General features: G+C 41.3%; 2 protein-coding genes across 4 annotated transcripts in view; one reads left to right on the forward strand and one right to left on the reverse strand.

Annotated features, from left to right (window-relative positions):
* COX15 (cytochrome c oxidase assembly homolog COX15) lies at positions 1 to 12,236 on the reverse strand. Of its 2 annotated transcripts, XM_003994297.5 has the most exons (9): positions 12,001 to 12,236; positions 10,570 to 10,760; positions 8,710 to 8,832; positions 8,233 to 8,419; positions 6,227 to 6,394; positions 4,639 to 4,720; positions 3,144 to 3,298; positions 1,290 to 1,403; positions 1 to 320 (listed from the first exon to the last, which is right to left on the reverse strand). In XM_003994297.5, the coding sequence occupies exons 1-9, from the start codon at positions 12,088 to 12,090 to the stop codon at positions 189 to 191; spliced, it is 1,242 nt and encodes a 413-aa protein (XP_003994346.1). In that variant the 5' UTR covers positions 12,091 to 12,236; the 3' UTR covers positions 1 to 188. The 2 variants fall into 2 exon arrangements, with proteins under 2 accessions (XP_003994346.1, XP_044896487.1); XM_045040552.1 differs by lacking the exon at positions 10,570 to 10,760 and having other exon boundaries at positions 12,001 to 12,138.
* CUTC (cutC copper transporter) overlaps positions 12,237 to 12,617 on the forward strand; it is a 25,443-nt gene continuing 25,062 nt past the window's right edge. For both annotated transcript variants that reach the window (XM_003994298.6, XM_006938080.5), the window contains exon 1: positions 12,237 to 12,451. In XM_003994298.6, coding sequence (XP_003994347.1) covers positions 12,391 to 12,451 — 61 coding nt within the window. In that variant the 5' untranslated portion in view covers positions 12,237 to 12,390. The remainder of the gene's footprint in view (positions 12,452 to 12,617) is intronic.

The following is a 12,617-nucleotide window of genomic DNA, read 5'->3' on the forward strand; positions in this document are numbered from 1 at the left end:
TCAAGCTGAAGTCAGAGCTTTACTAAGTCACCCAGACACCCCAAAACAGGCAAAGAATTTTAAATAACTTGACCAGTTTGGAAACCACTTGGTATGCCAAGGACATCCTTTTAGAAAATTCCCAAGTTCTTGTGCTCTCTGATGAGCTCTCAAATGCACTTTCAGTCATAGGAAGCTGATCCTTGGAATTATTTTGGGACTCTTCGGAGTTCATTCATGAGCCAAAGGGCAACACTAAGCAGAGCCAGGGAGCCTGACTGGTGAGTGGCAGCCAAAGGAGTTGGAACGTACATTAGCAGAGTGCTAATGCCCAAGCCCACCTGTTACAGAGGAAAGAATGCAGTAAGAAAAGCAGGAGCCACAACTTCAAATGACTGGGCATAGACAACCAGATACATAAATTTCCACATTCTCCCATCAGAACACTAAAAATATATATTTAAGAATTTTCACAAGTAAATATACTCACAACAAAGTAAATTCAAACAAAATAAACCTAATATTCTCTTTAATTATCCTTCACCCTAGCCCAGTTCCCCCCCCGCCAAGGTAGTTTATCAGTTTCTACACACTTACACTTTTTCATAGATGTTTACAGAAAAACATACTCCTGTACTTTTAAAAATTGGATTGTTCTGCTACTTGCTTTTTTCCACTTAACAACATGCGTCTTGAGATCTTACTATTTTAAACTGCTACACAGTATTCCACAGTATGGGTGTGCCATACTTGTATATTTAGGTTGTTTCCAGCTTTTTACTATCACAGCAATTTTACCATGAGTTTCTTTGTACACAGATCTTTGTGCACTGGAATATTTCTAGGGCAGGAACTAAGAAGTCACTTTTCTGGACCAAAAGATTATACATTTAACATTTTAAAAGATAATGCCAAACTGCCCTCTGGAAAAAACTATACCAACTCATGCTCTCACCAAGAATATATGAAGGTATCCATTTTCCTATGCCCATGCCAATACCTGATAATCTTAAAAAAATTTTTTTGCCCCAATCTAACAGGCACAAAGTGGCATGCATTGTTTTAATTTGCTCCTCTCAGATCCATGATGCTTCTCTCGGATCATGAATGAGGCTAAACAGCTTTTCATATTTATTGGTCATTCATTGTTCCTCTTATGAGAACTATGTATACTCATATCCTCATTTTATTTTCCGATTATTAATCTTTTAGTCTATTACAAATATTGAAATCATTTTCTCCTAGCCTGTCACCTTCCTTTTTTAACTTAGTTTTGGAGATCCCTCAGACCAAGAAGAAGTGGTTTATACCTGTGTATATGCCAAAGCTAGCAGAGTCACTGCTGCCATTTTGGTCCTTCGAGGAAGGGGAATTCTCCGGGAGAGGAAGTAGAGCACTGTCACGGCTGTAACTGAAGTGATTCCCTGCAGAAAGGAAGGTATCTCACCAAGTGCCAGGAAGAAATGTCCCACCCTCCTGATTTCTGCTCATCTTACACGTATCTTCTCTAGAACCAGTGAGTCACCATTAAGCACTTTCTTATACCAGGCAGAGAACGACCTGTGGCTCCACCTGTGATTACTCCTCAGTCTCCTCCATGTTCTGCTTGCCACTTAATGTTCATGTTCCCCAAGGCACCTATCACTCTAGACACTCTTACTCTCTCTTCTCAGTGATCCTTTCCAAATTCCAACATGGGTGCGCCCCTCAGGGGTAGCCCTCACTTTTTAAGTCATTCTTTGCATCCTTATGCCTAATTTTATCTCCTCTCGAATCCTGGGTTTTTTTTCTTTTCTTTTTTTTTTTAATGTTTACTTTTGAGAGAGAGAGCGTCAGCAGGGGAGGATCAGAGAGAAAGGGAGACACAGAACCCAAAGCAGGCTCCCAGCTCCAAGTTGTCAGCACAGAGCCCGATGCAAGGCTCAAACCCATCAACCGTGAGATCATGACCTGAGCCACAGTCGGACACTCAACCGACTGGGCCAACCAGGTGCCCCACTAATCCTGTATTTTTAAAGTGGGTCTGACCCCAGCACATGAGGGTTATTCTCCTGGGCTGTGAGTAGAGAAGGTTGTGGTGCTGGCAGCTAGTGCTAAAAACAAGTGAAAGTACCATTTTCCTTCCCGCCGCACTTCAGTAAAGGATTGGCAATAGGGTCTCCTTTCCCACTCCATGATATCAAGGAGAATGTTCGTCTATCATTTTTTACATCTATTTCACTTTTCCTTTTCAGAGCTGTCCAGGATGACAATTTCAACTAGACTCTACTTATTACAAAATGTTGGCAAAGAGGCCTGAGCCCACACAAGGTAACTGGCCCAAGTGCCAGTGTTGCCCTTGGGGGTCTGAGTCCTCTGGACCTCTGTCTTTGGGTGTGCTCCAATCACCTCATACCCAGCACACCTCAGTCTGATGACATCCTTCATCTCCAGCCCAACACTCATTCTAGTAGTCCTATTTCTGGGTGTGTTTTAAGCATGCCACAGAATAAACTTTGGGATCTTCTTTACCATCATTACTACAGCCAATCTTCTCCTTAGAGCCTGTTTGTGATCCACTGTTCTCTTCAAGTTCTGCTCCCCCACACAGCCTAGAGTCCCACCACTCTCACCTGCAATACTGCAATGGCACCTCTGCTTCTTGCTGGCCTCCTTGCTGCCAGTCTTTCCTGACTCCAACGTATCACGCCCAGCTACCAAGCCAATCTTAACATGACTCATAGCAGGCCCTTAATAAATATCAGCTTAAATAAGATGACAAACATTTTAGCTCCCTGGAGTTTTGGTTCAGCTCTGATAGTTATATGTTCAGCAGCCTATCTTTGCCCTTTCTTCTCTACTTGGCCTCATTTCCACTAAAATGACTCTCCTATGTGTGTGCAAGATTGAGGGAAGTTATCCTTTGCCAGATGGCAAAAGGCATATTCCAACTTTAAGAAGATGGCAGTATCCCAAAAGCCAGAATTTGGCTGGAAGGGGTGTGGGTAATTAGGACAAAAACATCACATCAGAGAACTGGTGCTGAATTTCTCCCAAAAACAAAAGGAAATCTAGTGCCCACTCTGTTCTACCCTCTCTTAGTGCTGCCATTAGTGCCTCAGACACCCCGAAGGCTGTGAGAGGCTCCCTGTGCTCAGTAGCCAGTAACCAGCAGCCAGACTTACCAGAATCCGGTGATCAAATTGCACCATGGTGGGATTCTCAAAAACATTCCTCAGGATGGGGGAGAAGGTAAAGAGATCCTCTGGGATCCAAGATTCTCCCATCTTCGGGAAGGAATTGTAAACAAGCCCAGCATCCAGCCCTGCCACAAAGGCCCCTATATTCCAAGGCAAATAGTATTTATTAAAATGAGATACAGAGGAGATCAAATACTAGTTTTGGCATAGAAAAAGTTTATTATCCCAGAGACAGACAAAAAGGAATAATCAGAGAACAAAAAGATCTACAGAAGGGTTTCTAAACAGAGAATATACATACATCCTAATCACCACGGGAATTTAAAAAAAAAACCAACAACCCACAAACTGCATCCTCACCTGCTCCCACCCCAAGATTCTGGCATGCCTCCCTTAAAGGAGAGAAGTAGAAGCTCTGGAACAAGGCATATTCGATAGAAACATCCTGTTAGTGATTTTGATGCCCTCCTTATCCCACTACGAACCAGATCTATTCGGGAAATGCTTTTCCCCCAGATACCTGCGTAATATACTCCTTCATTTCCTCAGGTCTCCACTCAATATCACCTTATCAAAGAGATCCCCTCAATGATCCTATATTATATAAGACAGCACTTCCCCAACCTCACCTCTATCCCCTTATCCTGCTTTATTTTTTTCCTCATAGCACTGAACACCATCTGCCATATATTTTCACTGTTTATTGCCTGTCTTCCCCAAGTGCTCAAAAAAATGTTGGTTGAGTGAACACAGAAGTGAAAAAAAATTTACAAACTAAATCCTGGATAAACATGTAAAATATCCATGAATTAATAGATGACTGATCCATTATTTATGATAAAAGAGACTTTGTTTTTTTATAAATAGCATTTATGAAGTCAGAATTCATGTTCTTCCACCAAAAAGGAGAGGGGGCACAAATAACCGGTTTGATGGTTTTATTTACAGCAGTGCTACTCAACAGAACTTTTGGTGATGATGGAAATATTCTCTATCTGCCATCCAAAATAGTTGCTAGACACATGTGGCTATTGAGCACTTGAAATGTGGCTAGTGTGACTAAGGAACTAAATTTTAGATTTTATTTAATTTTAATTATTTAAGTTTAAATAGTTGCTACATGACAGGTACTGTTCTAAGCACTTCACATCTATTACTTATAGTACACCATCATCTTCATTTTACAAATGAGGTCACTAAGGCCCAGAGAGGTTATACAGCTTGCCCAAGGTCACAGAGTTCATAGGTGGTAAAGCCAGGATTCGAACCTAGGCAGTCTGGATCCAGATAAATGCTCAATATTTTTGTTCAACTGACCAGAAAGCAGGGTTTTTGGAAGGGAGGAAGGAACAGAAAACAGAGGGTGAAGATGGTGGGTATGAGAGAGGCAGGTGTGAAAGGGAAATAGGAAGGTGCAAGAGGAAAGGACAAACTCCCCCCTGGAGTTTGTCAAGAGCCCGTTGGATGAGAAGAGTCCTACCTGAGAGAGCTGTAAGGAACACTAGGCCTGCTGTTCCATGAGCACATCGCCTCAACCACAGAAGCTGACGAGTTTCAGGCAACTAAAGAAGAAAAGCATTCAGATAAACTGTACTGCAAGAACCACGGGAGGCAGCAAAGATCTCCAAGGCCAAAGTCAAGTGACAGTCTGAAGCCTCATTTTCTCTGACTCCCTAAATAGGTTGAGCATTCCCAGCAGATATTCTGTTCAAATATGCATCATATTTTACGATGTTTATACATTTACTATGTCTTCCTTGCTATCCTGTAAGTTTTGTGAAGGCAGGAACTGACATCTGTCTTGCTTGGTGAAGTAATCCTAGCCCAGTGCTCAGTGTGTAAATACTCATTACATATCTGTTCAAAAATGATTTGCATTGCATTTCCCATTGCAAGGGAAAAATGCTTCACCATGTTTGAAATGATGTGGCTTAAGATAGAGGACTAGATTTTCATGTTGTTTATGTATGATATTTAGTGCTTTGCAGATATAGTCAGAATCAAAATGCCTAAAGTAGAGACTCTTCCATTTAGTGTTTTGTTAATATAAAAATTTGATTTTATTTTTACTGTAGCCAACTTCTGATACTAATCAGTGAAGTAACAAATATTTATTAAGAACTTTATAAACAGGTTACCATAAAGATACAAAGGAGTTAAGGAGTTAAGTCAGACTACTGTCCTTAAATGGTCTATAACCTAGTACATGAAGAGTGAGATATCATTAGAAAGATAACGTAGGACAATCTATCAGTACTGTCCAATGGAACTTTCTGTGATGATGGAAATGTTCTATAATCTAAGCATGTGGATTGTCTACTGCACCAATGTTTTGACCCCATCTGGCTTCCCTGTGGGGATGACTGCCAAGTCTACAACTCCTCTCCTTGTTGGGATTGAGGCTACTTATTCCAAGTACCTACTGGATAATTCTACCTAAAAGTCCTTTGTCATCTCAAACTTCATTACATGGACAGGTTATCCAGGCCAACCATGACTTTAATACCAAAAATAATAGTCATTTTTAGAAAAACTAGTGTTTTCCTTTGATCAGCATACAAAGAAAATATTTCAGACAAGATCACTATATTGTCAGATTTGATGAATGATAGGTCCCCAACTAAAGAATAAACAGCCCCCATGGCTCCTGTACACCATCAAAGGTTCAGAAACAGCTTCCATTCTGGCCTTCCTCCATCCCTCTGGGAGTCACAAGTAAGGCTCTTGTTGCAACCCCTTCCTACCTTTTCTAAAATTCATGTTTTCACTGTTCCCAACAGGCAGTGCAAACAGAATATTCGGCTCCTGTACTAATTTTCCTTTGAGTGAGTTGTTCCAGCTCAAAAGAGTAATGACACATTTTCCTTTGCAGTTCCAAAGCTTTCTTGAATCTCAAAGTTCAATGCTTCTGTCATATTTGATTATATCTAATTTCTGGTAAATCGGTAGATGTTACTAAGGGAATGTGTGCATTTTGATTTATAACTTCCCATAAGAAGCAGAATTTCTGTTCCTGTGACCCTGTCAGCATCTGTGTAGATGTACTAACAGCATAGACTGACTTTTACCTTGTGCTGAGGGAGCAGCAGTGAGAGTGAAGTCCACAAGCTGGCACAATAAAGAACAAGGGCTGATCCCAGGTGGGCAGCAAGGCGGTACTGACTGACCCGAGGGATGTCATGGGAGTCTGGTTTTTCTTCTAATCCACTTTTCACCATATACCATCCCAACAGACCCTAGAACCAAAAACAGAAGGGGCAAATAACACACAGCTGGATCTGTCTATTCAACTTTACTATCTGACAAAGCGAGTTATCAATTATCAGTACTCCCTACCTGACCTCTCCTTTCCATATCTTCCTATATCCCCAGTATCCCAGGAGTCATAACCTATCCACATTTTCACACATAGCACCACAAATACTTAACCACTGCTTAGATTAACATTTTATTCAAGTAAATACTTAACCACTGCTTAGATTAACATTTTATTCAAGTATAAGCCAAATACAGAAAAGTACACAAAAGTGTATCTATGGGCAAAACCTTAGAAATACTTGCTATAATTTAATATTATTTAAAACAGTGAAATATAAGAATAAAAAGAGAGTTTTTTCTATACAAACTAGATCATATGCTTTGGAAAAGCTTTAATAAAGATAACTGCTTAATAACAATCATTGTCAAGTTAGTAGGAATAGACAATTATAAAAGTTTTGGGTAGAGGGGAGTAAAAAATTTGTAAGGCTTTGCCAGCAGATTGCTGTGCAAATGTCTAAGTTCCCACTCTTCTTTAAGGAAAATGAAATGAAATAATAGTTTATGAGGATGCAAGAGATCTGAAGTTAAATTCCAATCAGAGGACTTAAAGAACAGGTCTTAGCTCTTCATTTAAAAAAAAAAAAGTAATCAAAGTACAGGCTTAAGCTTAAAAATGCAAGGTATGTATTATTCTGATTCTCTGCTTAACTTTTTCAATTAACCAAACAACTGTCAGTTTCATTTCTATCAGATAAGATATAGCCCTTTCACCCCCACTCTCCCAAGTCAATAGAAGCATGTCAAGAGGTGGGATTCTCCCACCTCTTCTACATAGCTCTCCTCAGGAAATCTTCTGGGGCATGTCTTTATCCTTAGTGATGACCCTGGATGGTCTAATTATCTTGATTTCATCTGCATAGGACATTGGAAGAAAAGGAGTGTAAAGTGTGATTTGCCAGCCCCACTTTCTTCTTTCCATAACCCCATGTGCCATCTTCAAATTTCTACCGCCCTTGGAGTCGATCTTTAGTGGGTTGTTTTTTTTTTTTCATTCTAAAATAAACTTTCATTTTGTTTTACCAACCCTTCCCTAGGTCTTAGGGACATTTACTAATGTCTCTTTACCTGTTTCTATTGCCTCTATTTTGTTTCTTCCATCTCCCTCTTTAATTCTTTCTAATTGGTTCATATTCTTACTACTTCAGAGTCAAATTAACCAATTAGCTTCTTCCTGATCAAATTCTGATGTTCCTTTGAGCTCTAAGACTCTCTCTGAGGGCGTAGAATCATGACCCAAATACTCATAAGTACCTTCTCTCATATTCCTTTTCTTGGCTCTCAGTCTCAGTCTCACCAAACCCTTAACTGTGGGAGCTTTCAAATTTGCTTCTCTAGCCATTCTAGCACAGAAAAGCCATAGAGCAGACAAGTGAGAAAAGGGGAGGAGAAAAGAACCCAGGAAGAGATCCATGACAGGAAAGAAACTCTTGTGACACAAAAATATATTTACTGAGTGCTTACTAATTCCAGGAACTAAACTAAGTATTGTATATGCATGATCTATCTCATTTAATAGTCACATAAGTCAACCAGTAGGCACTATTATTATCCCTATTTACAGCTAAGGAAAGCATAGCCTACCGAAGGTAGACAACTTGCCCTACTAAGTGGCAGAGCTGGGCCACGCTTGTAACACTAAAATTCATCCTCTTACCCACTCTGTAATACAGACTCAGATTCTTTCCTTAAAAACAATACCAACCAGGAAGCTCCTGGAAGCATCTCTGGTTTCCCAAACTTGAATAAATCTCACCTGGAAGCAGACTAACCCACACAGGGCAAGAACACGTCCTTTCATGCCACGGCTGAGCCAGCCCTTTCTCCAAAAATAGGCAGCAGGCAGGATGTATGTGAGGCCCACAAGGCGACCCCACATTCGATGTGAGTACTCCATGTACCAGATGAACTTGAATTCGGCCAGTGTCATATCATGATTCAAGCTGGGAGGAAGGGAAGTCAAAAAAGAAGAAAGAGGAAACATCCATCTGATTGTTATTTACCGAGAGAATGCAGGAGCATTCTCAGTTTTGAAGCTTGAAATGAAAGGTCTGCCTTCTTCCTCATCCGTGACCCCAGGATCACTCTGGAACTGGAGGTTTAGAGTAGAAAGCTCACTAAACATAACTGGAGCAAATATCAATAATGGAATCTAACCATTCTGAAATGCTGAAATACGCAAAAGATTGAGAAGGCCTAGTAGGGCGTTTACCTGATTTTCTATAATACTTACATTTTAAATTCTGGAAATTGCTGATATTTTTGGAATTCTGCTTCCCATTCCTCTTGGTGTGTAGGTGGCTTCATCTCCTTTATTAAATTCCAGTCTACCATTGAGAGGCCAGACTCTGTCAACCTTAAGATAGGAAAGAAATGGTGTGTGCACACACGCACGGGTGCCCATGCAATGCTGGATTTCTCATGAACAGTTAACAGAAACGGGGATCTGAACTTAACCCCTCTAAAGGTAAACACAACATTTCACTATATCCTTTTTTGACACCTTGCTTTCTTCTTACTGCTTAAAATTTCACCAGAAAGAGCTGCCATCAGGTACACATTTCTTGACTTCTTATTCTCTCAATCCTTTCATTCAACTCTCTTTACCTCTTTCTTTCACTAACATTCCTTAACAGGTAATATCAACCCTTACACCCAAGAAATGTGCCCTACATGGATATGAGACATTATTTACACAGGGAAAAGAGATTTGTTAGATATAAAACAGTTTAGATTCTTGAGTGAATTTAAAGCTAATAAAATTCAAATGTGTTGCAGTTTCCCATAACGGCCTATACAACATATGATATTTTGAAATAAGGGTACAGGGAATAGAGAGGAAATCTGAGCAATGCATACTGTATTAACACCAGAAGGTATTTTCACCAAAAGGTGCAACAATTCCTAAGGTAAAAGGCTGATTTTAGGTCAGAGGCAAGAAATGTAGAAGATGAACCTGGAACATCATATCCAGAAAGCAAAGAATTAAAGGTTACTAGTACCCTGTCAAAAAAAAAAAAAAAAAAAAAAAAAAAAACAACCCTGGAGACAATTTGAAGAGGCTCCCATTGACTAAAGATGGAACAATCTGAGCACACCATCAAAGCAATGGATTGAAACATCAAACACATTTAAACCGATGAGCTCATAATATGTAAAAAACCAAAAACTTTATTGATCACCTTTGGAGGATGCTTGGGAACCAATTTATTATTTTCAGAATTGGTAAATTAAGGGAATTTATTTATCCTGCCTTTCCTATACAAACTGTACAAACAGTACCTTAGGATAACCAAACTGTTGATGAGAGAAAGTTCCTCTTTAGAGTTGAGCTAAAAAATTATTAGAATTTTGCAACTGTAATGAAATCATGGATCTAGGCAATGATAATCAATGGCTGTTGGTATCTCTAATAGACACCAGATATTTATGAATGTTGTAATCACCTATGAAGGATTTTGCCCCCTGTTCCCATCCTGAATCTGATCAAGCAACAACCCATTTACAGGAAATACAGGGGATAAGGGAACATGTTAAACACCACCACAAGTATGCAATCAGCAAAATCCAGACTGTGGGAAACTCCATATGACAAATCAGTTGGGTTTCTTTAATAGCAAAAAAACAAAAACAAAACCAAAAAAAAACCAAAAAAAAAAAAAAACAACCCACAAAACTACAAAGAATGGGGGAGAAAGGGAGAAGAATCTAAATCTATAAAATCTCTTTATAGATTTAAAGAGACCTAAGAGGCATATGAACCAATTGTGATACATGGAACTTATGTGGATTTAATTCAAACAAACTATACAAAAAAAATTTTGAGACAAATTTGAAAACTGTATGTAGAGGGAAAATACATAAAAACAATGCATATCAAAACAGTTAAGACCTAAACAAGTCTTTATGAAGGGCTCCTAATAATAAAACTCTAGATTGTTCTATAGCAGGGCAAGTCATCCGACATGTCCCTCTGCATATATAAAATGAGGGAGCTAGACTAGATGATTCCTAAGGACTCTTCCCCCTTAGTCATTCCATGTTTCTACTGATGACCCAAATAGCTGACTCTCGCTATGAGCAAATTACTCACCTAGTCATTCCACCAAGAATAACTGCTCCAGCCACTGTTCCACTGCAGACCAGGAGCCATCGGCCCACCACCCGCTCAGCAGCTTTTGAGGGAAGGGACACTGTACCCCTTCCAGACTGCAAAGCTACTTCAGAGATGGTGCTGTATTGCCCTGGCCTTAAGAGGTGCCTGATCCCACAGCTGCAACCACACTAAGGATCAAGACAGACAAATTACAACTGGAGACAGAGGGAAAGGCCTCAGTCCACTACTCTCATACACAATCCCACTCTGTCTAGAGTGGAGTACCCTGTACAGTCACATCTCCACCGCTTCTGCTCTAGTAAATCATCATCTCCTATCCAAATCACTGCATCCACATCCCCCTTCACCCCCCCCACCACCCCCGCACCTGGTTTTCCTGCCTCTAGTCTTGCCTCACTCCAATCCATCCCCATACCACATGAACCTTCTAGTCTCAGCATGCTTCCCCCAGACTTAACTCCACACCTAAGTATGGATTTTCTTTCTCCTGTGGGAATTTAAACATGACTTCTCTGACTGGGACGCTCCTTGTTGTCTGGTAACATCAACTATAGATCTTAGTTTAGTTGTCACCTCCTCTGGGAAGTGTTCCTAGACTCTGCCAGGTCTGCAACAAGTCGTTCTCACACTACACTGTACCTCCCCTATCTCAGCCCTTAACACATTGCAATGTACTTCAGGTTCATTTGTCTCTACCAACCACTAAGCTAGGAGTGTGGGGCAGGAGTATCTGGTCGGTCTGGTGCTTTCCCTCCTGCAAATTTCATTTCTAACACAGTCCCTTACATAACAAGATCTTAATAAAGATTTGACAAATGAATTACAAGCGAATTAACTGTGCCTTCCTCTAGGGTGGGAGACTTTTGGTATTTGTCTTTCCTAACACATAATAATCACTCAATAATTATTTGTTGAGCAAATAAACACCCTCTTCTGATTCTGTCCCTGAGTCCAAAGGTTCGTGTTCTGTTTCCTAACTTTAGACAACTTAAATTAAGCCTCAATTTCCTTCTCTGTAGAATGGGATTATAGTTCCATACCTGACTACCTGAGGGCTTTTAGCAAACCTCAAATATATAGGTAAAAATTACTGAGCTTTTACTATGTGCTAAGCGCTTGCTGTATAGGAAATTATTCAATCCTCCCCAGAAACTTATGAAGTAGGTATTCCAATTCCCATTTTACAGACGAAGAAACTAAGGGACAGAAAGGTTACCTAACTTGGCTGATATCACACAGCCAGTAAGTGGCAAGTCCAGATCTTTAACTCAGGGACTTTGGGCACAAAGAAATGCGTTGTGAATTCTAAGGAACTACGTCAATGTGATGACGAATTATCTATTATTTTTCTCCTGACTCTTTCGCCCCATGTCCGATTCCGCGATTGAGTCGGCTGTGGTGCGGTACCTGCGTTCTAGGCGCCGCCCTAGGACCCAGGAGCCGGAGGCACGGGCTCCCCATCAAACCCTTCAGGCGCGGAAAGAGTAATCGCTGCATACTGAAGACAGTGTAAGGAAGCCACCTCCACAACCCAGCACTCTGTGGTCTCCTTTCTCCGCCGCCGAATGGAGAAACACATCCGGGTCATGCAGCGCGAGCCCCTCCTTTTCAGAAGACAGGGGCGAGTAGTGACTGCGACTGCGCCAGACACTCGTCTTTCGCGGGGGCTGCTGGGTCTGGGTGTCGGAGACGCGCCGGGGTGCGCGCAGCCATCAGGCCGCGCTTCGTTGGGCGCGCGCGCCGGAACCCAGACCCTGAGTAGAAACCGAAGACGCACGAGGGAGGGACGCGTCGAGCATGAAGAGGCAGGGGACCTCCTCGGAGCGGAAACGGGCGCGCATACCGTCCGGGAAGTCCGGTACAGAAGGGGGCGGGGAGGGGGCGGTCGGCCGATTTCGCTGTCGGGGGCGGGCCTACGGGAGTTCTGGCCAGTGGAGTAGTCGCGATTTCTCTCGGAGTCCTTTCCCCGGCTTCTCACATCCCTCAGCGCGGCAAGTTCTGTCGTTCTGGCTTTAAACGTGTAG

This window comes from Felis catus, chromosome D2 (genome assembly GCF_018350175.1).
Source record: "Felis catus isolate Fca126 chromosome D2, F.catus_Fca126_mat1.0, whole genome shotgun sequence".
Classification (NCBI taxonomy): Eukaryota; Metazoa; Chordata; class Mammalia; order Carnivora; family Felidae; genus Felis; species Felis catus.